Source organism: Symphodus melops, assembly GCF_947650265.1.
Source record: "Symphodus melops genome assembly, chromosome: 1".
In the NCBI taxonomy this organism is placed as follows: Eukaryota; Metazoa; Chordata; class Actinopteri; order Labriformes; family Labridae; genus Symphodus; species Symphodus melops.
The window spans coordinates 31,508,950-31,535,413 of record NC_136691.1 but is presented as its reverse complement, the minus strand read 5'-3'; the positions used below and the strand labels follow the sequence as shown (position 1 = coordinate 31,535,413).

The 26,464-nt window shown below is 41.4% G+C and overlaps 1 protein-coding gene and 1 long non-coding RNA gene across 2 annotated transcripts; one reads left to right on the top strand and one right to left on the bottom strand.

Moving 5' to 3' along the window:
* The first annotated feature begins 951 nt into the window (after positions 1-951).
* On the top strand, positions 952-26,464 carry LOC306836527 (NACHT, LRR and PYD domains-containing protein 12-like). The gene is made up of 14 exons (XM_079363665.1): positions 952-1,049; positions 1,165-1,275; positions 2,515-2,625; positions 11,352-11,462; positions 11,579-11,654; positions 11,779-11,983; positions 17,231-19,034; positions 19,134-19,307; positions 19,402-19,575; positions 19,670-19,846; positions 19,942-20,106; positions 20,243-20,413; positions 20,530-20,576; positions 25,751-26,464. Exons 1-14 carry the CDS (start codon positions 973-975, stop codon positions 26,317-26,319), a joined length of 3,972 nt encoding a protein of 1,323 aa, XP_079219791.1. The 5' UTR covers positions 952-972; the 3' UTR covers positions 26,320-26,464.
* On the bottom strand, positions 23,138-23,740 carry LOC306836958. The gene is made up of 3 exons (XR_013780834.1): positions 23,550-23,740; positions 23,298-23,354; positions 23,138-23,202 (listed from the first exon to the last, which is right to left on the bottom strand). It is a non-coding gene; the product is annotated as an uncharacterized lncRNA (long non-coding RNA).

Sequence of the window (26,464 nt, the reverse complement as noted above, 5' to 3'; positions counted from 1 at the left end):
TCTTCCTGACATATATTTTATATCTGTCAGATATTTTAACCATGACAGCACCTTGCCCGAGATGCCAAAATGTTTTACAAGTCTTTCAATTTAAATACAGCGATCAACTGTATCGAAAGCAGCACTGAGGTCCAACAACAATAAAACTGAAGTACAATCAGAGTCGGCGGTCATCAACAAATCCTTAACCACCTTGATCAGTGCAGTCTCAGTGGAGTGATTTGTCCTAAAAGCAGACTGAAGAGGCTCAAAGAGATTATTTTCAGTCAGATATTGGACCAACTGCTTTGAAACCACTTTTGATAGAAAAGCAAGGTTTGATATAGGTCTGTAATTAGATGGTGTTTCAGCATCTAGTCCAGACTTCTTTAGTAATGGTTTTAAAACACTGCTAATTTAAAACACTACGGAAAAACACCTGTAGACAAGGAGTAATTTAAAATCGATAAAACATAGGGGCCAAGTGTAGACCAGAGCTCCTTTATGACCCAAGAAGGGAGAGGATCCAATGAGCAGGTTGTTGAGTGTGATGAACTCACAATCTGAGATAGTTCAGAAAATGAAGGAAGCTCAAAATTAGTCACTCATCATGAATTAAAATGGCATGATCTATAGTGTTGACTGCTGCCCATAAATCTCAGAAAAATAAATTGGTGCTCAGGAAGTCAGTCAAAAGAGAGAGTAACCACTGCTTCTCTTGTCCGTGCTGCTAACAGTTCAGCTGCACAGTGGTTTTGTGGCATACTGCAGTATGTGAATTTAAGGGGGCTGAAAGGATGGTGTGGTAATGGATCACAGTACTGATTGGAGGGTCCAGTGCAAATACAGGGCTGTTTATTTTTGTCCCAGTCAAGCTCCAGACATGATGAGTTTAGGATGATTTAGAAGGGTTTGAAAAGTTTCATAGGAAAATGGATTAACTATTGTGTAATTATTGTTCTTCTCAGAGTGCAACTCTTCCAGCAGGAAGCTATGAATCCACGTGAGGACCCAGAGGAGAGAGTCCCTCCCTCTGAAACCTCTCTGTGTGGGGAAAATGAAGCTCTAAGGTGAGATGAGGATCTCTAACTGTCCATTACTTTTCACCATGTCACAACTCAGCATCTTTCCGCCTTTATCACTCCATCATCATCTGTGGCAACTAATAATGTTTGTTTGTATCAGGATGCAGGAACAGAGACCAGACTCTCCTGGACCCAGCTGTGTTTCTATGAAGAGTGACCGGTCTAAAGGTCTTCCTATTTCCTTTAAAGATGGACTTCCAGTTGATGGAAGGTAAGATCTGAAAACTGATGTGGTGGTTCAGCACTTTGTAATATCATCAGTTTATAATGGTGGAGGTGGCAGCCCGTTGTTTACCTGTACAGCAACTGTACAGGTCTGACAGTCAAATGTCAAAGATATTAGTGATTAAACTCAACATAACCATATGCCAATGTGTTTGTGAGTCTTTGAAAACATCACATCCAGTAATGAGAGCAGCAGCTGACTGCAAAGAGAGAACATGCTGATCAGAGGTTATCATGTTATAGAGTTTTGGTTTAAACAACTGAGTGAACAAATGACTGAACTGTGAACACTAAAAATAATCTGATCCAAAGGTATTAGCACAGATAAAGCTTTATTTACTGGATTTGCCACAGGACAGCTGAGGAGTGACGAGAACTGTGAGGAGAAAAAAGTGTGACATGACATGTAGCAGGGGGTTGTGACTGGGAATGTTACCAGTGGCTGTTGTGTTGAGGACTTTAGCTGCTAAATATGGGGGACGTTTAACTGTTGAGCTGAATCTAACCGGCACCCTGCAGTTGAAACAAAACTCTGTATTTATGAAGAACAAAGGACCTGTTGGATCAATAAGATAAAAACTATTGTGATGGTGCAAGCAGCGTTTATTCCCATCAGAAGTGGTGTTAGTCTGAAGACTTTGTCCCAGAAGTTCCAGGCTGAGGTCAATGAAGTTTTTATGGACAAGTCCTTGATCTATTCTGTAGCCTAATTGTAGTTGAGGGCAGCTTGTGGACTTACAGTAAGGTATGTATTCATGATATTCGTGGAAATCTTACCCTACCTTCTGAACTGCAGTTGTGGGCCTTACTGGGGAATCATTTGATCTGTAATTCATTCATTCTTTAATACATCCTTGTCCTGGGGCTCATCATGTCAAGGTCTTCCTTCTGCCCCTCTCCTGGTGGCCACTGACAGTATCTTCATGAACATCTGTCTGTGACTAGCCTGAGTTCTTGGCCTTATTGTTCATGGTGTTATCTTTCTGAGCTGTTTTTATGTTAAAGTCATCGTCTGTTCACTTTGATTTCATCAGTATAAACAATTTGAGGACAGTGTAAGCTGTATTCTGAGTGAGATACTGTTCTGATAGAAACAGAGAACTGCGGAGAACTTCAGCTCTGCCTCTTTATTACTGATGATCCATCTGAAACTTTTAGCAGGAACCATCTGATAAAAAATCTTTGTTCGAAATGCTTTCGATAATCTGCATTTTTTTCGTATCAGGATGCAAGAAAAGAAACTAGACTGTCCTGGACCTAGCGGTGTGTCCATGAAGAGTGACTGGTCTAAGGGTCATTCTGTTAACTTTAACAATGGACTTCCTGGTGATGGAAGGTGAGATCTTCTGACTTTGTTTTAAGACAGATGTTGTATATAATGTTGGAGATGGCAGCCCATAGTTTACCTGTACAGCAGTCACCTTTCAAAAAAAATAGTGATTAAACTCATCATGATAAACCATGATGCCAATGTGTTTGTGTCACGATCAGAAGTAGGAAAAACAGGGAGGAGGACCGATGTGCAGATAAAAAGAAGTGATTTAAACTAAAATACCAGGACAACAAACTAAAACTTACTCAAATATTTTGAAGGGGGTTCAGGGGGAGAGGGGCTGTCACCATGGGCATCTGCCAGAATGCACGAGTTGGAGACCGTAGCAGGTTCAAAAGGGTTTATTTCGTTAAATAATAATGACCACAGGAGAAAAAACACACATGAAATGTTGGTGCAGCTCTGAAAGACAAAATAAAACAATATTAGAATAATTAAAACAGGACTGTTCAACTTAGAATTTCTTTTAAAAGGAAATAAAGTACTTAAGCAAAATTAAAGTAGACTAGATAACTAAAAACAGTAATGAGGAAAAAGAACACCTTACCAGCTCTGAACTGCCACCCCATGTGAAGATCCAAACGTGAGTGATGAGGAGTGCCATCTTAAATAAGCCGTGAACACGTGAATGCAATTGAACTAATTAGTGACAGAGTGCATCCACATGCAATAAGGGAGGAGGGAGACAGCAGGAAGTGTTCTGAAGTGAGGTGCAGTAAAATAATAAGGAGGAAACCTGTGGGGAACTAGTGATCTTTGCTACAATCGCCCCATATTTCTAGAGAGAAATATACATTTAAAAAAAAGATCACTAAACAACGTCCTCAGGAAGGGCAGGAAGTGGGATTAGTTTTGCAACTGGTCTGATATAGGTCTTTCCTTTTACTAGAACTTCAGCTGCCCTAATGAGTTCATCTTTACTTGGGATAAGCCGGGTCACTTCTCCTACTGGCCAAAGAGCTCTTGGTAGTTGGGGATCAAGGATCATAACGACAGAGTTCAACTTCAACTCTGGTTTGTCCCTTTTCCATTTCTGCTGTGGTTGTAGTGATGGTAGGTAGGATTTAGTGAAATGTTTCCAGAAATGATCGGACAGTATCTGTGTATGGCGCCGAAGCCGTCGACTGAGGAGTTCAGAATCTGGATAGGATACCAGAGGGAGTGATGCATCATGTCGTCCCATAACAAGAAGGTTGGGGGTGACTGGATCAACATCTGCGATATCTGAAGATACATAGCCAAGTGGTTTAGAATTAAGGATTCCTTCTATTTCAATTAGGACTGTTCTCAGAACCTCTTCAGTGACCATCTGTGCACCAATGGTCGTCTTTAGAGCATTCTTGACTGAACGTATTTCACATTCCCAAACTCCACCAAAGTGGGGGGCATGAGGTGGATTGAAACAGAAGTCAATTTTCCCTTTAGCTAGTACTGATTGGAGAGTGGGACAGAGGTTGTTAAAGGTTTCCTGTAATTCCTTGTTTCCTCCTCTGAAGTTGGTTCCTTGATCACACAAGATCTCGTTTGGCGTTCCTCTTCGGGAGGTGAATCTTCGACGAGCCATCAGGAAAGAGTCAGTGTCCAAGCTATTGACGAGGTTGAGATGTACACATTTGGTTGTGAGACATTTGAATATTAAACCCCACCTCTTTTCACATCTGCGGCCAACCTTGACATTGTATGGACCAAAACAGTCTACTCCAGTGGAATAGAAAGGCGGTTCAAGAAGCCTGAGACGAGCAGCAGGCAAGTCAGCCATTTTTGGGATGATTGGGTTTGCACGCCACTTCTGACATGATACACAGCGGTGCTGATGTTCTCTCACTGCTTCTCGTCCTCTCAAGATCCAATACTTTCGACGTATCTCAGCAAAGAGTCTTTCTGAACCAGTGTGGTGTAATTTCTCATCATAATCTTGAATGATCAATCCTGTGATATAGTGTGTAGGATCAAGTAGAATTGGATGCATCGATACAGATTCAAGATTATGACTTTGTCTTAATCGCCCTCCCACATGAATGAGTCCAGAGGTTTTACAGAGCTCAGGGGATAGGCAAAGTAAACGACTATGTGAGGGAAGGGGTTTATTTGATTGAAGACAAACTAGGTCCTCACCAAAGCTTTCCAACTGTGCGTTACGCAGAATGTCCTGTTCTGCCTTCAGGTAGTCAGCTGCTGATGGATTTCCAGATGTTGGAACAGAGAGAGCTTTGGCTGTGGCAATCCAGAAGCTCTTGAAAAGTCTTGAAGCTATTACCATTAGAAGCATCAGCAATCGTGTTGATGACACCACAAAAGTGAGACCTTTTCAACTCTGTTTGATCACTATCCAGTTCTGCAGATTTGAGCTTGGGCCAATTTTCTGATGATTCATACAGGAATGATGGCCCATTTGTCCATCTGCCAGGACTGAGGATTTCTTGCAAGGATTTGCCTCTTGTAACGTCGTCTGCGGGGTTGTTAGCTGAATCAACATAATTCCAATCATGTGAGTTTGTAAGATTTTGGATTTCCGACACTCTTGCTCCTACAAACACTTCAAATCGGCAGGAGTCTGCCTGCAGCCAATGAAGGACAGTTGTTGAATCGGTCTAAAGTGTTATGTTGTTTATTGGTAGTGTCAGTTCCTTTCTTAATAGGTCACAGATGTGAGCACCGGATAATGCTGCACATAGTTCCAGTCTCGGCACTGACAGCTGCCGTTTTGGCGAGACACGGGAACGAGCGAGTAGGAAACTCAGCTCCACTTGGCCTTTACAATCCTCTGATCGCAAATATGCAACCGCTCCGTAGGCTTGTTCAGAAGCGTCACAAAAGATGTGGATGTCTTGAATTGTTTCTGTTGTATCCATCTTCTTGGAAGTATAACAGCGAGGAAAGGTGATTTGAGATAGGTGTAGTTCTTGCTCCCAGGAATTCCAAGCTGTAAGAATGTCATGTGGAAGAAGGGGATCATCCCAATCCCTCTCTTTCCTCCACAGTTGTTGAACCAGGAGTTTTGCACGAGTTGTGAAAGGTAGGAGGTAACCTAAAGGGTCATACAGATGTGCCAAGACTCTATAGATGTGCCGCATGGTTATGAGGTGTGTCTCCACAGACTTGAATTTGTAACCAAATCGGTCAGGTTTGCAGTTCCAGAGCAGTCCAAGTGTGCGCTCCTGGGGATCAGCCCTTTCTTCAGACAGCCAATGTTCACTGCTTTCAGACCTTGCTTCTGCAGGTAAGTGGTTGATGACATTAGGATCATTGCTTGCCCATTGACAGAGGTCGAAGCCTCCTGCTGAGAGAGTGGCTCTTAGTTTATCAAGGAGGGTTCGAGCTTCCACAGCTGAAGGAAAACTTTGCAAGCAATTATCGACATAGAAACATTTGTTTACTGAATACAGCACGTCTTTGTCTGATTGATGGTCATCTTTCACATGGGTTTGCAGGGCATAAATCGCACAGCAGGGACTACAGGTGGTACCAAAGGAAGAACTTGCCATTGATACACTGTTGGAGGAACATCCTTTTTCATATCACGCCAGAGGAATCGAAGAAGGGGCTTGTCTTGGGGCAGGAGGCGGATTTGGTGAAACATGCCTTTAATGTCTCCACTTATTGCTACAGCATGTTGTCTGAAGCGTAGTAGCACACCAAGGAGGGATGGTCCCAGGATAGGTCCAGGTAAGAGATATTTATTGAGGCATTGTCCTTGGAAAGTGAATGAACAATCAAAAACAATCCAATCCTTTTCATTGTGAGTAACATTGTGATGAGGAATATACCAAGCTTCTTTGGTGTTGTAAACTTCGTCAGGGGTCAGCTTCACCACATATCCAGCTTCCTCTAGCTTTGAAATTTGCTCACAGTATGAGCTTGCTTTGTCTGGATCCTTGAATAGTCGAGATTCTGTGTTATGGAGTCTTGACATTACTGCTGTTTGAGGTATATTCAGAAGGGGTGAGTTTGTTAACCTGAGAAGAGGAGTGGCATAGTGTTGAACACCATTAACTAGAATTCTTCTTGTTGCTGTTTCAAGAAGCTCCATGGCTTGTTTGTCTTGCCTTGACCTGATGACAACTTTCTCACTGTGTACAGGAAGGGTGTCAAGTTTCCAAAGTTTTTCAACATGGTAGCGCAACTCTTCTGCAGGGGATCCAATGGACAAGAACAAGCATTGGGTAGACACTGAGGAATTGCGCAACTGAACTTCTCTGATGGGACCTTGGAGTGTCCATCCTAACAGAGTTTTGACAGCTGCAGGGGATCCAGAAGGGCCTAACTGGATTGGAGCTGTAGGAGTAATGAGGTGGATGTGATCTGAGCCAATGAACAGTAGAGGTGATGCCTTTTCCATGGATGGTAGCGGAATGTCTCTTAGATGCTTGTATTTTCGCTGGAGGGTTTGTACGGGATAAGTGTGGTCGGAAAGTGCCAACTGGCTTGCAGTGAAAGCATGTTGGATGGTAAAGGTCTTCTCTGGGTGTGCAGCAGGAGAGATCTGAAAACTGACAGATGAACCATGAAGAGTTTCAACATCCTGGCGAACTGTTCTCAGTGATAATTTTTCTGATTGTCCAACCAGGTGAAGGCTTTGAGCAGCTGATTGAAGCAGAATTGTTCTTTGTGAACCATCATCAAGAACAGCACATGTTTTTAAGGTTCGGTCCCCATTGCGAAGAATCACATTGACGACTTTCAGGAGGACACCATTACTGTCACCTGGTCTGTCGAGGTACAGTGTCTTGACAGCAGGACCAGGGAAGTTGTTGGTTCTCTGATTTACGTCACAGAGAATCTGCAGATGTCTCCTTTTGCAGGTGGCACAGAATTTCTTTAGATCACACTTTACAGATTGATGAGTCCGAGCACAACGCCAACAACGTCTGTTCTCCTTTATCCAGTTGATCTTCTGATCCTTGGTCATAACAGTAAACTCTGGACATCTGCTGATGTGGTGTTCTGTTGAATGACAATATGCACAAGTTGCTGTAGACTTCTGAAAGAGCTCTGATGATTGTCTGGTCTCATTGGGTTTGTTTATTCCATGTAGAATTGTTGTCATTGCTGGTATTGACTTATAGGGCTGTTTCTGTTGATTGAGATATGGGATGGAGTTTTCCTTTCTAGGTTGACAACGGGCTTCAGTTTGTAACCAGGATGAAAACATCTGTAAATCGTATGTTAGGATACCCTGATTGCGGCATACATGGCGTTTAAAACGACTGGAATGTTCTGCTGGAAGTTTTTCTAGGAGGCGATCTACATGAGACCCGCAGAGAAGTTCAGCATGTCCTTCATTTTTCATTGTGCTAAGAAGACCAACTAGTGCTTGAACACGAAGAGCAAAGTCATCCAGAGTGTGGCCGTCACCAGCTCTTATGGGGGGAAGATCCATGATGTTTCGAAGTTCTTTCAATGCCAGTTGTCTCGGCTGTCCATATCGTTCATCCAGTGCTTTGAGTGCTTGTGTATAAGGGTCAGGAGCAAAGGAGAAAGCAAGTGCCAGTCTTTTGGCTTGATCCACTTTAAGATGATCGAGAAGAATGTGATATTTGAAGTGTTCTGTCTCATTGGGGTCTAGGAGATTACTTTGTGCCATACGTAACATTCTGTACTGCATCTCATCTTCTTTTCTTAGGTCGGGGAAAGATGGACCTTCAACTTTGTAAACATGAGCTCGGCCAGCAGTGGACGCCAAGAGTCTCTGCTCCTGGCGAGCACTAGATATAGGGGGCTGAAGAACTGAGGATGAAATATCTGGCAGGGGAGAAAGGGGAACTAGAGGCTGTGTAGGGTTAAAACAAGGATTCAATGGCTCAGAACTAGGAAATTGAGGATTGCAATCTTGGGGTGCTGCAGGTCGGCCGGATCTTGGCAATTCTTCTGCAGAAAGGATAGGTTGAGGTAAACCAGTTAAAGGAACTGCAGCATCCAGGATTGATACATTTTGGATATGGGGTAGGGCAGAAGAAACAGCAGCAGGATGACGCTTGACCTCTGGTGGACAGGAGGAGGAATGGTACTGTTTGGGTATAGCACCCAGAGACCTGACATTCTGTTGATCTACTGGAGAAACTGTTGGTTCGCTACATACATAGGGTCGATTTCTTGAGGATGAAGCGGATTTTGAGGAATATGGAGTACACGATCTATCCATGAAACTTTGGACATTCCTCATAGTTACAAGCAGTTCTTTCAGTAGTTCAGTCTGATCAGTTGGTACAGGATGTGGAGAATGCTCTTCATATTTATCGTCAGGTTCATGTCTCTGGAGCTCTTGTAGTCTGTCCTGCATCTCATGTGTGTTTTCCTGTGGTTGGTCTGTTACCGGATGGGTACATTCAGTTTGGCATGACGCACCTTTAACTTGAGGATATTGTACGTCATAGTCCTGAAGATAAGTTGGAAGGCGAGGGGTACGCTCAGAGCGTCTTAAAAACTCATTGTTTGTTGAGGAATCCATAGTAAACAGTCAAGCTCCGGCTCGAAGGACCATGTTTTGAAGGGGGTTCAGGGGGAGAGGGGCTGTCACCATGGGCATCTGCCAGAATGCACGAGTTGGAGACCGTAGCAGGTTCAAAAGGGTTTATTTCGTTAAATAATAATGACCACAGGAGAAAAAAACACATGAAATGTTGGTGCAGCTCTGAAAGACAAAATAAAACAATATTAGAATAATTAAAACAGGACTGTTCAACTTAGAATTTCTTTTAAAAGGAAATAAAGTACTTAAGCAAAATTAAAGTAGACTAGATAACTAAAAACAGTAATGAGGAAAAAGAACACCTTACCAGCTCTGAACTGCCACCCCATGTGAAGATCCAAACGTGAGTGATGGGGAGTGCCATCTTAAATAAGCCGTGAACAGGTGAATGCAATTGAACTAATTAGTGACAGAGTGCATCCACATGCAATCAGGGAGGAGGGAGACACCAGGAAGTGTTCTGAAGTGAGGTGCAGTAAAATAATAAGGAGGAAACTTGTGGGGAACTAGTGATCTTTGCTACACAAACAATAATCCAAAATCCACGATGAGAAAAACAAAGTAAATTCAGGGAGCAGACACGACAGACTCGGACCATACATGACAAACTACAAAAGACAATGAACCGACAGGGGACTGAGGAAAAACACAGAGACTAAATAGACAAGGGGTAATCAGACACAGGTGAGACTACTCAGACAGGTGAAGACAATCAGGGTAATCACAAAGGCGGGAAACACAAGGAACAAAGAACACAAGACCAGAACAACTGAGGACAAGTACAAAGTAAAACCTGACACTGAAAAGACTAGGGGTGCGTTCGGATTGTCCCTCCTATCCACTTTCACTAGCGTTTTTTCCTTTACCCCCCGGAAGCAGTTAAGTGGCGGCCATGTTAAGAGCCGTTCGAATTCTCTAAAAGTTAAGGAAAGGTGGCTCAATGCTTCCTTTATAACCTCCTTTTGCATAGGAAACACTGGACCATCCTTTACGAAAGAAGATAAGAAAGTGCTGCCCCACAATTCATTGCGGCCGCAACTTTTAAAGTGACTCGCACATCCGACCCATATCAGAGCGTTCACGACAACTAACGATCTGTCAGAGGAGAAATGTGGAGACAATCTGCACATAGATTTGACTTATTATTTACAGCCTTTGTATTTGTCATTTTTGTGTGTGTGTGTGTGTGTGTGTGTGTCTGTGTGTGTGGAAGGTGAGCATTGCTTTTATACATTCTTGTATCATGTTTGTGGAGATTATTTGCTGTTATTTGATGATTTAATACGTGAAATTGTAATAGGTCTATAAAACCTTGTTTATAAAAAAAGGAAAAGAGACGCAGATCATAGTTATGTTATTAAAACCATCAAAGTGAAGTTTCCTGGTATCTAATAAAGCCTACCTTTTATTTTTATTCACACCCTGTGGTTTTTAGGATTATTTCACCGGTAAGAAGGCACAAGGGCAACATTTGTAGATGAGCTTTTTGTTGTCCATTTTCTGTAGATAAAGATAGATAGATAGATACTTTATTGATCCCGAGGGAAATTCAAGGCATCCAGTAGCAGTATACAGACAGGCAGGACACAAGACATTAGTTACAATACACACCCGCTGTCCCCCCTCCTCTGTATACAATAATCCCCAAACAAGATTTTAGCAGCCCCTATGTGACGAAGAGTAAACTAAGATGTAAACTAAGACTAAGATGTAAACTGTAGTTCCACCATGGCAGACTCGCGTCACTAACCTCCGCCGCCGTTAGACTATTATGATGTCACCTAGTGAAAGTGCGGTCGTATTGTCAAAATCGCCTTTTCCTAAGTCCTTCATGAATTCTACTAACACCTTACCTTAACCCTGTGACGTTTTCACAGGGTTAAGGTAAAGTGGATAGTGAATGTAGATAGGAGGGACAATCCGAACGCACCCTAGAACTAAAACAAGATATCACAAAATAAAACTGGAAACACTTAAAACAAGACTAGGATACATTAAACACCAAAGTAAAAACACAAGCAACAGGAAACAAGCCTACAGACAACATAGAAGGACACAAGGACACAGGGAAAGACTAAGGACTAAATTAACCACACTAGGAATCATACATACACAGAACACGAGGGATAGAAGGAAAATGAAAACAAGCTCAAATACAGAAACAAAACCAAACCATGACAGAGTCTTTGACAACATCTCATCCAGTAATGAGAGCAGCAGCTGACTTCAGAGACAATAATATGCAGTTTCTTCCTATCAGGTTGCTGGAACAAAGACCAGACTGTCCTGGACCCAGCTGTGTGTCCATGAAGAGTGACCGGTCTAAGGGTCGTCTTATTGACTTTAAAGATGGACATCTTGCTAATGGAGGGTAAGAATTACAAATCAAGTTAATGTAATATCTTTGTTTCACAACGACTCATATCTTGGCTCACAGCTTCGTAATATATAAGCCATTATTTTCTTGAATAATATGTCCTGTCACAGAGTTCAACAGAAGAGCTCGGAAGTTCAAATAGATCAATTGGACCAGCAGAATCCAGACCTGGAATCCATTTTTATGGTGTGTTCAACATACTATTATTTAATATACTATCAATACAAGAATGTAATGCTTTTTTTCCACCAACTGACATGTTGAGCTCCATCAGTTTATATTAAATATACAGTGTCTCCTTGTGTTCCAGCTGCTGGAGGAGAACATCGTCACCTTTGTGAAGAACGAGCTGAAGACAGTCCAGAGAGTTCTGAGTCCAGATTACCCAAAATATTTAGAGATTCAGAGTCAGGATGAAGAGCAGGGGAGAAGCTGCAAAGACGAATTTTTGAAGATCACTCTCCACTTCCTGAGGAGCATGAAGCAGGAGGATCTGGCTAACTGTCTGCAGAGCCGTAAGACCATTTTAACAGATTTAGTATTGTTAAGATTTTGCGGAGCTAATACCTGGCCAACAATTATGTTGGCTTTTAGATAGTCAAATTAATTATTTCTATAAATGAACAAGACTATTAAACCGAGTTAATAAAAATAGGGTACCACCCTGAAATCAGGGAAAAATAGCCAAATATTACAAAATCAGTCTTTAATGAATTTAATACAAATAGAGAGCAAGATGCGTGTGGGTGCTGGCACGGTTGCAGAGTTGGTTTCCAGATGTGCGCCTATGGGGCAGGGTGTGTGTAGGTGTCTGTGCATTAGTTGGAGAAGAAGGAAAAGAGATGCCTGAAGAATCTCAAATTCAAAGATTCATTTTGCCACCAGCCAATGGTCAAATTCAAGTTAGATTATATTTACACTGGTCTTTCTGAGTATGAAAGTAGTATCTGATCATGCAGGTCTTCCCCAGGTTATAAAGCAGAACTTCATGGTAAAACACATTGGATGCAGCGGCCCAATAAAGAAACGGAAGGGTTTTAAACATGTAAAACCCAAACCACGGCGGTCCAATACAAAAATACATGCCTCATGGGAACCCCTCTCGGGCTTTACCTTACGTCTACTACAATGAGAAGATAGACAATTTGGGCTCACCCTTTTTCTTACATGTAGGTGTAAGGTATTGCAGGGGATGCTGGGAGTACGAGTCCATTAAGACTCTTTGTATTTTCCTCCAAATATCTCTAGTCGGGCTTCTAAAAGGGGATACAGGCCTGTCTTGCTGGCCAGAACAGTATTTTAGAAAAAGAACAAAGAGGGTTAAAATTCCAAATTCATATAGTCATGTGACCTACAGTGGGTACGGAAAGTATTCAGACCCCTTTAAATTTTTCACTCTTTGTTTCATTGCAGCCATTTGCTAAAATCAAAAAAGGTTCATTTTATTTGTCATTAATGTACATTCAGCACTCTATCTTGACAGAAAAAAAACTAAAATGTTGAAATTTTTGCAAATTTATTAACTCTTTCCCCGCCAGAGAATTCTAGAATGTTTGCCAGCCAGCGCCAGCCTTTTTCACCATTTTCACCAATCTTTCAAGACTCACAGAATATTTTGTTCTTTGAATATGTAAATATTGAATACATCAAAAGAAAGATCAGAGCCTCTGCTTTCATATACAAAAAACTATTTTATTCAAACTTCATTCAATCTTTTTTTATCAGCACTTGAATATCGGCCATTTTCACAAAAAAACAACATTCCGGACAAAAAGCTGAGAAAACAGCACTTTTGTAAAACACACTTATTTTCAAGAAAAAAAAGTGATTTTGAGTTTACATTTGGATTCTTTTTACTTTCATTTGACAACTACAGTTATATTTTAAACCAAATAACTAAAATAAATACAAATGATTACATAAAATTATAAATTTTCTTTGAATAGTGTAGCACTACAACATTTACAAACTATATTATACATTTTTCTTCTCTTATACACTCAGAAATACTTTGTTTTTACAAACACTTAAATATCATTATTATTTTCAATAATAAAACATTAGTTGAACAAAAACCTGATCAAGAAGAGAGACAACTGTGTCTCCCAGGGAAGTGCCTTCTCCGCAATAGGGTTTCATGTTGTAATACCCTGTGTCAGAATCGCAAAGGATGAAGGATTTGAACCCATATTTGACTGGTTTTTGGGGATTGTATACCCTGAACGCTAGCCGTCCACGCCACAGAAGCATACCCTCATCAATGCAAATGTTGGTGTTAGGTTGATACATTTGACTGAATTTAGATATAAGGTAATATGAGACAGGGCGGACTTTGTACAACCTGTCAGTGCTATTTGCTGGCCTTGATTCATAATCATTGGAGTGTAGAAATCTCCATATGATTTCAAACCGGTTGCGGGACATGACCTTGTTGAAGTAGGGGGTGACCAAAGTGTCATCTGTAGACCAGTACATTTCAAGGTCAGGCTTAGGAATGATATGATCAAGAGCAGCAGCATCATTCAGAGGTCTAGGATTCTCAGTGAAAGGAAAGTCTTTTGGCTGCCAGTTCATTTCTTTCCACATCAGATTACCTGGACCAGGACCTGCACCTGGCTGGTTTAAAGACCCTCTTGCTTGGTCACCAGGTACTTGACCTCCACCACACCCATAAGATCCACAGGTCCGACCTCTGCCTCTTTGCTGTGTTCGACCTGTAAATAATTAGAAAGACAATTTTTTTATTCAACAGTGTGATGTGCACAAAGAGAGGAACGTTATTTTTCGGCCTCTTCATATCATATCTTACCTCTTTCACCTTGGGTAGTTCTGTATAAAGGACACCTGGGCCTTGAATCCCTGGACTCTGTGTGTAAAATGACAGTAAAATGTCAAACAAATTTTCATTTGGTAAATAGTTTGTGTACAAAATGAAAGCTAAATTATTTCTTTTTTTATCTTCTCTCACAAATTAGCAGATGCTCTTGTCTTGTAGTATCTAATAATCATACAATCCAAGTAACATACTATCAAACTAAATAAAATATGTTATCATGACTCACCTCTTGCACCTACGTGTATGTCTGGACCTTGGAGACCTGGACTCTGTGTCTGGAAATTACAATAAAATGTCTGTCAAAAGTTCGTTTGGTACATAGTTTATGTACAAAAATGAGAGATATGTTATTTCGACGTCACGTTATCTCATGAATTATCAGATGCATATGCTATCACGGTGAATCAAAAAATAACGTGATCATATCTTACCTCTTACACGTCCTGATCAGTTTCACGGAGGTCAAAAAATGAATTATCAGAGTCTGTATCGATAATTAACTCTGTAGCTTCCGCAGCCGAATATCTCCTTGCTGGCGCCGGCATGTTTGTACTGTTCAAGAGCTTTTATCTCATATCTATACGGCTAATGTTTACTTTTTGACGCGCGTCAAACTCACATACAGACTGATCGAACTCCGACCGCTAGAAAATAAGGACGAAGAAAATGTTTGTTTTTTTTCTCTCTACTTTCCCGCGGGTGGTCTTGTTTGTTGGTTTTTGACCCCACAGTCCTGTAACTTTTTCACAACATCCGTCAGAGCGCCCCCTATCGTATTACACTGAAAACACCAATTGACGGAGATTTCCGTCAATGGCGGGTAACGGTTGGATCCAAATGACGGAAAATTCCGTCAATGGCGGGGAATGAGTTAAAAAAGAAAATTTGAAATATCACATGGTCATAAGTATTAAGACTTTTTGCTGTGACACTTACACTTAACTTACATGCTGTCCATTTCTTCAGATCCTCCTTGAGATGGTTCTGCTCCTTCACTTGAGTCCAGCTGTGTTTAATTAAATTGATTGGACTGGATTAGTAAAGGCACACACCTGTCTTATATAGACAGGTGTGTGCCTGTCTCACAGCTCACAGTGCATGTCAGAGCAAATGAGAATCAAGAGGTTGAAGGAACTGCCCAAGCAGCTCAGAGACAGAATTGTGGCAAGGCACAGATCTGGCCAAGGTTATAAAACAATTTATGCAGCACTCAAGGTTCCTAAGAGCACAGTGGCCTCTATAATCTCCATAAACAAACAACATAACAAAGGAGGGGCTTCAGAAAAACTCTGTGACCATTCTTGACTGGCCCAGCCAGAACCCTGACCAAAATCCAATTGAGCATCTCTGGAGAGACCTGCAAATGGCTGTCCACCAACGTTCACCATCCAACCTGACAGAACTGGAGAGGATGGCAGAGGATCCCCAAATGCAAGTGTGGAAAACTTGTGGCATCATTCCCAAGAAGACTCATGGCTGTACTAGCTCAAAAGGGTCCTTCTGCAAAAAGCTGCTGCAGATGTTCTACCAGTCTGTGGTGTCCAGCGTCCTCTTCTACGCAGTGGTGTGCTGGGGAGGAAGCTGCAGGAAGAGGGACGCAGCACGCCTGGACAGACTGGTGAGGAGGGCTGGCTCTGTGGTGGGTACAGAGCTGGACTCACTGGTGACAGTGGTAGAGAGGAGGTCTCTGGACAAAAATGCTCTCCATCATGGACAACACACACCACCCTCTGCACAGCACCTTCACCGGTCAGAGGAGCATGTTCAGTGACAGACTGCTGTCACAGTCGTGCGCCACGGACAGACTCAAGAACTCTTTTGTCCCCCTGGCCATAAGACTGTACAACACTTCACTGTCACGGCAGGGAAGAAGCACACGGTGAACCCCCACTTTTTTTCCCACTCCTCATCTGCACTGCTGACCTCAGAGTCAGCCCCCAGTTGGACACTTTAATGCATATGGATAGTCACCTTTCTGAGCACTGGTCACTTTAATGATAATCACCCTAATCATGTCTGGTTTCATCCTACTGTTGTGTTATGCTACATTTGTAATGGTTGACATGATCACCCTAACTAGGTCAAGTTTCACTCTATTGTCTTCAACACTTAATGCTAATCTGCTCCTCAATAGTTGGGTACTTTAATGGCAATCACCCTAATCACTCCTGGTTTCACCTTATTGTTTTGGACACTTAATGCTAATCACTGCTCCTTTATGTTGCTGAGCCCAATTGCATTCCTGCATTGACTGTTTAATGACTGTACTCACACCTCTGGCACTACCTCAAAGACCTCTGTACATACACATGTAACTAGTTTCTAGAAGGTCAGCCCTTGTTTCCAAGGTTCTTTAACTGTTTACAGGTCTCTTTTAATCAGCACATGTTTTTCTCTCCTTCACAGGTTATGTACATTATGCTATATAAGTTTTAAGTCTAATGCTAATGCCAACTGCACAGGTTTAACCTTTACTCTTAGTCACATAGGGGCTGCTAAATGTTGTTTGGGGGATTATTGTATACAGGGGGAGGGGGGACAGCGGGTGTGCATTGTAACCAATGTCTTGTGTCCTGCCTGTCTGTATACTGCTACTGGATGCAGTGAATTTCCCTCGGGATCAATAAAGTATCTATCTATCTATCTATCTATCTATCTTCTTAATATTGAGCTAAGGGTCTGAAAACGTATGACCATGTGATATTTCAGTTTTTCTTTTTTAATAAATTGGCAAACATTTCTACATTTCTGGGGTTTTTTTCTGTCAAGATGGGGTGCTGAGTGTACATGAATGAGAAAGAAAAGGAACTTTTTCATTTTAGTAAATGGCTGCAATGAAACAATGAGTGAAAAAGGGGTCTGAATACTTTCCGTACCTACTGTATATCAGGATCTGTTCATTGATTTCAGTTTTTTCTTTATTCAGGAACAGTTGCTGCAGAGTCGTGTCGTAAACTCAAATCCAACCTGAAGAAGAAGTTTGAGTGTGTATTTGAGGGGATTGCTAAAGCAGGAAACCCAACCCTTCTGAACCAGATGTTCACAGAGCTCTTCATCACAATGGGAGGGACTGGAGAGGTCAATGATGAACACGAGGTCAGACAGATTGAAACAGCATCCAGGAAACCAGAGAGACCAGAAACAACCATCAGACAAGAAAATATCTTTAAAGCCTCACTTGGAAGAGATGATCCAATCAGAAAAGTCATCACAAAGGGAGTGGCTGGCATCGGCAAAACAGTCTTAACACAGAAGTTCACTCTGGACTGGGCTGAAGACAAAGCCAACCAGGACATACACTTCACATTTCCATTCACTTTTAGAGAGCTGAATGTGCTGATGGAGAAAAAGTTCAGCTTGATAGAACTTGTTCATTATTTTTTTCCTGAAACCAAAGAAGCAGGAATCTGCAGGTTTGAAGAGTTGCAGGTCGTGTTCATCTTTGACGGTCTGGATGAGTGTCGACTTCCTCTGGACTTTAAAAACAACGAGAGTCTGACTGATGTCACAGAGTCCACCTCAGTGGATGTGCTGCTGACCAACCTTATCAGGGGGAAACTGCTTCCCTCTGCTCGCCTCTGGATAACCACACGGCCTGCAGCAGCCAATCAGATACCTTCTGAGTGTGTTGACATTGTGACAGAGGTCAGAGGGTTCACTGACCCACAGAAGGATGAGTACTTCAAGAAGAGATTCAGAGATGAGGTCGAGGCCAACAGAATCATCTCCCACATCAAGACATCCCGAAGCCTCCACATCATGTGCCACATCCCAGTCTTCTGCTGGATCACTGCTACAGTTCTGGAGAACATGCTGAAGACCAGAGAGGGAAAAGAGCTGCCCAAGACCCTGACTGAGATGTACATCCACTTCCTGGTGGTTCAGTCCAAACTGAAGAACATCAAGTATGATGGAGGAGCTGACACAGATGCACACTGTAGTCCAGACAGCAGGAAGATGATTGAGTCTCTGGGAAAACTGGCTTTTGAGCAGCTGCAGAAAGGAAACCTGATCTTCTATGAGTCAGACCTGACAGAGTGTGGCATCGATATCAGAGCAGCCTCAGTGTACTCAGGAGTGTTCACACAGATCTTCAAAGAGGAGAGAGGACTGTACCAGGACAAGGTGTTCTGCTTCATCCATCTGAGTATTCAGGAGTTTCTGGCTGCCCTTCATGTCCATCTGACCTTTATCATCTCTGGAGTCAATCTGATGTTAAAAGAACAAACAACCTCATGGTGGTCTATAGTATTCAGAAAAATACCTGACCCAACATTTTTATATCAGAGTGCTGTGGATCAGGCCTTACAGAGTCCAAATGGACACTTGGACTTGTTCCTCCGCTTCCTCCTCGGTCTTTCTCTGGAGACCAATCAGAATGACATACGACGTCTGCTGGCACACAGAGGAAGAAGCTTACAGACCAATCAGAAAACAGTCGAGTACATCAAGAAGCAGATCAGTGAGGATCTGTCTGCAGAGAAAAGCATCAATCTGTTCCACTGTCTGAATGAACTGAATGATCGTTCTCTAGTGAAGGAGATCCAAGAGTCCCTGAGATCAGGACGTCTCTCCACAGATAAACTTTCTCCTGCTCAGTGGTCGGCTCTGGTCTTCATCTTACTGTCATCAGAAAAAGATCTGGATGTATTTGACCTGAAGAAATACTCTGTTTCAGTGGAGGCTCTTCTGAAACTGCTTCCGGTGATCAAAGCTTCAAACAAAGCTCTGTACGTGCTGACATAACAATCAAGGTCAAATGTAGTTCTTTTTATTCAGAAATAACTATTGAATTTGTGTTCATTTGTCCTCTTCTGAATCCTCTTCAGGCTGAGTTGCTGTAACCTCTCGGAAAGAAGCTGTGAAGCTCTGTCCTCAGTCCTCAGCTCCCAGTCCTCTAGTCTGAGAGAGCTGGACCTGAGCAACAACAGCCTGCAGGATTCAGGAGTGAAGCTGCTGTCTGCTGGACTGAAGAGTCCATTCTGTAAACTGGACACTCTTAGGTTAGTGTGCAGGTTTTTTGAAGTAATTAAATTGCAAGTTCTTTATCACTTCATGTATTAACCCAATTATTGAACGGTTCAATCTCCTCTTCAGGCTAAGTGTCTGTAACCTCTCAGAGAGAAGCTGTGAAGCTCTGTCCTCAGTCCTAAGCTCTCACTCCTCCAGTCTGAGAGAGCTTGACCTGAGCAACAACAACCTTCAGGATTCAGGAGTGAAGCTGCTGTGTAATGGATTAGAGACTCTGCACTGTGCACTGAAAACAGCCAGGTCAGGACTTGTTCAGACAGAGGGTTACCCAGTTAGTGTGCATGTACTTCTTTTAATTGATAAGTTCATTTACCTACACAAAACCTCTCTTCAGGCTGAGTGGATGTAAGCTGTCTGCAAGAAGCTGTGAAGATCTTTCCTCAGTCCTCAGCTCCCAGTCTAGTCTGAGAGAGCTGGACCTGACCAACAATAACCTGCATGATTCAGGAGTGAATCTTCTGTCTGTTGGACTAAAGAGTCCACTCTGTAAACTGGACACTCTGAGGTTGTTGTGCAGGTTTAGCAAAATAATGACAATCTAAGCACTTAATCACTTCATGCATTAATCAAACGTAATGATTGGTTTAAAATCCTCTCCAGGCTCAGTGTCTGTAATCTCTCAGAGAGTAGCTGTGAAGCTCTGTCCTCAGTCCTCAGCTCCCAGTCAAGTCTGAGAGAGCTTGACCTGAGCAACAACAACCTGCATGATTCAGGAGTGAAGCTGCTGTCTGCTGGACTAAAGAGTCCAGTCTGTAGACTGGACACTCTCAGGTAGCTGATCCAGATTATTCCTCTAAGATCATGTTTTCTTGATTGATCATGTATTAAATGTTCCTGTAATAATGGTTTAGTTACTGTATGTTACCAAATTATCACTGTGTGTGTGTGCGCGCGTGTGTATGTGTAGTCTGTCAAAATGTCTGATCACAGGAGAAGGTTGTGCATCTCTGGCCTCAGCTCTGAGCTCCTCCTCCCACCTGAGAGAGCTGGACCTGAGTTACAATCATCCAGGAGAACGAGGAGAGAAGCTGCTGTTTGCTAGACTGGAGGATCCCAACTGCAGACTGGAGACACTGAGGTACAGACCGACAGACAGAATCTTTCTCACTGTTTCTGAATGATGAACTCTGCTTCTTTTATGATGGTGGATTTAAATGAAGATGAAGTAGATTCTGATCTGATGTCTTCCTCCAGGTTGGACCATGGTGGACTGCACAGACTGGATCCTGATCTGATCAAGTGTGAGCATTTTTTTTCCTATCTATCCATCAGAACACAGCTTCACATGTTGGACAAGGGCTGGAAGTAACACAAAGTTATGGTGAAAGCAAAAATACAAAATTTAGTGATTAGAAAATCTTCTTTTAAACTGGATGTGATGAATGGGGATTATCACTTTGAATCTCAATTTACAATAATTTCAACACTTCATACAGTGGGTATAAAACATCTACACACCCTGTTAAAATGTCAGTTTTTGTGATGAAAAAAAAGAGACCAAGATAGATCCTTTCCAAACCTTTTCCACCTTTAGTGTGACCTGTAACCTGTGCTATTCCACGAAAAAAAAAAAAAAAAGTATTTTAGAAGTGCACACCCCCTCTAACTACTGGGGATATGGTTGCATTCAATCTTTAACCAATTACGTTCATATTCAGGTTAAATAATCAGTACACGCTTGCCATAAATTCAACTGACTAAGCATAATTAAGGTTTAGCTGTTCAGGTAGGACCTTCATGACATTCAATGAGCTGCATCTTATCACAAAAGTCATAGTCCGCAAAGATCTTAAAGAAGCAGCGGGATCTCATTGTTGAAAGGTATTGATCAGCACAAGTGTACACGATTTTTTTCCAAAGTATTAGCTATACCATGGAACACAGTCATCGGCAAGTGACGAAATTATGGCACAACAGTGACACTATCAAGAACAGGAAAATTGAGGCTACAAAGAGGCCAACAGCAACATTAAATGAGCTACATGAATCTTTGACAAGCACAGGTTGTTTTCTAAATGTGACAACAATGTCCCACATTCTCAATGTGTTGGAGCTTTATAAATGTATTACTTTATAACAATCAGCTTAATTTTCAAGCATGAGTTGTAATATTTAATTCGAATCTACTGAAATTGATGATAAACTGATAAGGAACTTAAACAAGAAGGAATTCAGTAGAGAAAGAAGGAGTCACCCTGTTAGCAGTAAATAATTCCAAAAAGACAACTTAATCAGTCAATTTAATCAGCAATACCAACCAAAAAAACTGTCTTCGAAAAACAAATATTGTCCACATTTAATGTCTCAATTCCTTCCTGGAAACTTTCCTGTTATCCATACAGTTTCGATGGATGGGTCTCAAAAACTCACAAAGGTAATCCAAGCAAACGCAAATATGGCAAGCAATCTATTGCCAAAAATCTGCAAAAATTGCACTCTCCTGTCCCACAATTGCGGTCTCTTTGTGAGCGGCTCTCAAAATCCAAGGTGTCCTCCAAGACTCTCCTCTGCCCTCTTCACAGAGTAAATATACCCACAAACATTTTTTCCTCTCCCTTTGCTCTCCTACACATCTGTGTCTACCTGGCTGAAGCCAGTACCATGACAAGGCTGATAGCAGACTTAAAAAGACCATGATATACAGGGAAAGAGACATCACAAAGGGATTTAACCGAGCAAGGAATTAACTCTTTCCCCGCCAGAGAATTCTAGAATTGTTGCCAGCCAGCGCCAGCCTTTTTCACCAATCTTTCAAGACTCACAGAATATTTTGTTCTTTGAATATGTAAATATTGAATACATCAAAAGAAAGATCAGAGTCTCTGCTTTCATATACAAAAAACTATTTAATTCAAACTTCATTCAATCTTTTTTTATCAGCGCTTGAATATCGGCCATTTTCACAAAAAAACAACATTCCAGACAAAAAGCTGAGAAAACAGCACTTTTGTAAAACACATTTATTTTCAAGAAAAAAAAGTGATTTTGAGTTTACATTTGGATTCTTTTTACTTTCATTTGACAACTACAGTTATATTTTAGAATAAATAACTAAAATAAATACAAATGATTACATAAAATTATAAATTTTCTTTGAATAGTGTAGCACTACAACATTTACAAACTATATTATACATTTTTCTTCTCTTATACACTCAGAAATACTTTGTTTTTACAAACACTTAAATATCATTATTATTTTCAATAATAAAACATTAGTTGAACAAAAACCTGATCAAGAAGAGAGACAATTGTGTCTCCCAGGGAAGTGCCTTCTCTGCAACAGGGTTTCATGTTGTAACACCTGCGTCAGAATCGCAAAGGATGAAGGATTTGAACCCATATTTGACTGGTTTTTGGGGATTGTATACCCTGAACGCTAGCCGTCCACGCCACAGAAGCATACCCTCATCAATGCAAAGGTTGGTGTTAGGTTGATACATTTGACTGAATTTAGATATAAGGTAATATGAGACAGGGCGGACTTTGTACAACCTGTCAGTGCTATTTGCTGGCCTTGATTCATAATCATTGGAGTGTAGAAATCTCCATATGATTTCAAACCGGTTGCGGGACATGACCTTGTTGAAGTAGGGGGTGGCCTAAAGGTCATCTGTAGACCAGTACATTTCAAGGTCAGGCTTACGAATGATATGATGAAGAGCAACAGCATCATTTAGAGGTCCAGGATTCTCAGTGAAAAAAAGTCTTTTGGCTGCCAGTTCATTTCTTTCCACATCAGATTACCTGGACCAGGACCTGCACCTGGCTGGTTTACAGGGCCTCTTGCTTGGTCAGCAGGTATTTGACCTCCACCACACCCATAAGATCCACAGGTCCGACCTCTGCCTCTTTGCTGTGTTCGACCTGTAAATAATTAGAATGACATTTTTTTTATTCAACAGTGTGATGTGCACAAAGAGAGGAACGTTATTTTTCGGCCTCTTCGTATCATATCTTACCTCTTTCACCTTGGGTAGTTCTGTATAAAGGACACCTGGGCCTTGAATCCCTGGACTCTGTGTGTAAAATGACAGTAAAATGTCATACAAATATTCATTTGGTAAATAGTTTGTGTACAAAATGAAAGCTAAATTATTTATTTTTTATCTTCTCTCACAAGTTAGCAGATGCTCTTGTCTTGTAGTATCTAATAATCATACAATCCAAGTAACATACTATCAAACTAAATAAAATATGTTATCATGACTCACCTCTTGCACCTACGTGTATGTCTGGACCTTGGAGACCTGGATCTTGGAGACCTGGACCTTGGAGACCTGGACTCTGTGTCTGGAAATTACAATAAAAAGTCCGTCAAAAATTCGTTTGGTACATAGTTTATGTACAAAACTGAGAGATATGTTATTTCGACGTCACATTATCTCATGAATTAGCAGATGCGTCTGCTATCACGGTGAATCAAAAAATAACGTGATCATATCTTACCTCTGACACGTCCTGAATCCCTCCGCTGCTGCCTTCATCCAGATCAGTTTCACGGAGGTCAAAAAATGAATTATCAGAGTCTGTATCGATAATTAACTCTGTAGCTTCCGCAGCCGAATATCTCCTTGCTGGCGCCAGCATGTTTGAACTGTTCAAGAGCTTTTATCTCATATCTATACGGCTAATGTTGACTTTATGACGCGCGTCAAACTCACATACAGATTGATAGAACTCTGCCCGCTGGAAAATAAAGAGGAAGAAGATGTTGTTTTTTTCTCTACTTTCCCGCGGGTGTTCTTGTTTGTTGGTTTTTGACCCCACAGTCCTGTAACTTTTTCACAACATCCGTCAGAGCGCCCCCTATCATATTTCACTGAAAACACCAATTGACGGAAATTTCCGTCAATGGCGGGTAACGGTTGGGTTCCAAATGACGGAAAATTTCGTCAATGGCGGGGAATGAGTTAATCACCTTTATATAACAATACAGCAGACTCCTTCCTAACCATTGTGGCCATGTCACAAGTTTAAGGGTGCACTGTATATAGACAGAAAACAAACCCATTTACTGCTTAATATTTCAAATCATGAGTTTTAATCTCCTTTTTATCATTTACTTTTTGTGACTTCCACCCACGAGGCACAGAGCAAGTTTGTGTTAAGAATGATCCATGATGAATGAAAGACAATGATAATGATTACATTTGGCTTTATTTTCATCAAACCATTTGGATCAAATCCACCTGAACTTCTTTAAATGTCTATGTTGGTATTTGTTGAGAGGACTCTTCACTTTTGAATTCAAGTCAAAAGATACATTTCAGTCAGAATTGACATTTAGTTTTTATCTCTGAGGATTGTAAGATTTTAGAACACAGTGATCCCAACTACAACATATATGACATTAGAGTCCCCTCGGGATCAATAAAGTATCTATCTATCTATCTATCTATCTATCTATCTATCTATCTATCTAAGTAATAAATGTGTTTAGTTAATAGAATAAATTATCATGAAACAGCTGATGTATCACAGTGGGTTGAAAATTCTCTTCTTCTTCTAAATCTTTCTGTTCACTGACGGGTCAACAAGGCTTGCTCATATTAAATTATGATGACGTCATTTTTAAAAAATATGAATCCAAATAAATATCAATGAAGATCTCTGGTGTGAGCATGTGTGCTGAGGTCATCAGCACACATGCACATTCACATCGTTTGTGACATTGAAAGTGGGAATGAGGTTCCTGATGATGCTCCGTCTGCACTGACAGTTTAATGTCTGTTCTCACACTTTTTACACTACCCACATCTCAAACACCACTGTACATGTATACAGCACATGCTTTCAGAAGATCAGCACTCTTTAATGGTTATGCACAGGCATAATTACAATTGTTCTGAGGTCCCTTAACTGTTTAGAGGTCTCTCTTAAATCACACATTTTCTTCTGCTTAGGTTATGTACATTTCTTTATATAAGTATGAGTTTATTTTTAATTGCAGAACTTTAATTTGTAATTTTTTACTCTTAGTCACATAGGGGGCCTCCTAAATTTTGTTTGGGGTTATTATATACTGACATGAGGGGGGGACAGCGGCTGTTTACTGTTTATTGAAACTAATGTCTTGTGTTCTGCATGTCTTGTACTGCGACTGGATGCCTTGAATTTTCCTCGGGAAACCTCTGAGAACAGAACAGCAGATGGTTCACAACTTCTTTGTGCTGCACTTTGATTAGTCATACGTTAATGATTGCATGCATTTGTTGATTTGGATCTCCATTCTTCCCAGCTCCACACATCCTGACTGCCATGACATGCTATTTAAACTTGAGTAGAGCTGGCAAATTACATTTCAGTGGTGTCAAACATTATTCAGTGTTGAATATGAAGTAAGTGTTGGTGAAGTTGTCGATGAATGAACAGATGCTAACCTGAAACTGTGTTGTCTTGTTCTCTCCATCAGACACCTGTGAGCTGGAACTGGACACAAACACAGTGAACAGATACCTCAAACTGTCTGACAACAACAGGAAGGTGACACGTGTGGAGGAGAATCAGTTATATCCTGACCATTCAGACAGATTTGAATACTGTTGTCCTCAGCTGCTGTGTAGGACTGGACTGACTGGTCGCTGTTACTGGGAGGTGGAGTGCAGAGGAGATGTTGATGTAGCAGTGACTTACAGAGGAATCAGAAGGAAAGGAGACAGCGATGAATGTGTGTTTGGACATAATGATCAGTCCTGGAGTCTGTTCTACTCTAATGAAGGTTACTCCGTCTGTCATAATAAAAGAACAAAACCTATCTCCTCCTCCTCCTCCTCCATCTCCTCTGTCTCTCACAGAGTCGCAGTGTATGTGGACTGTCCTGCTGGCTCTCTGTCCTTCTACAAAGTCTCCTCTGACACACTGATCCACCTCCACACTTTCAACACCACGTTCACCGAACCTCTTTTTCCTGGGTTTATGTTCTGGTCTCATGATTCTTCTGTGTCTCTGTGGCCTGTGTCAGCCTGTGAGAAACACTGCTGATTGAAGATCAACTCAGTTCAGTTGGTCTGTTGCATGGTTGGTGGGCATGGTAATGAGGGGAGGTGGTGTGAATGGGGGTAAAATGTTGTACTGTACATTACAGAAAAACAATGAACCACCTTCTATGTTGTGTTTATTGTGCTGA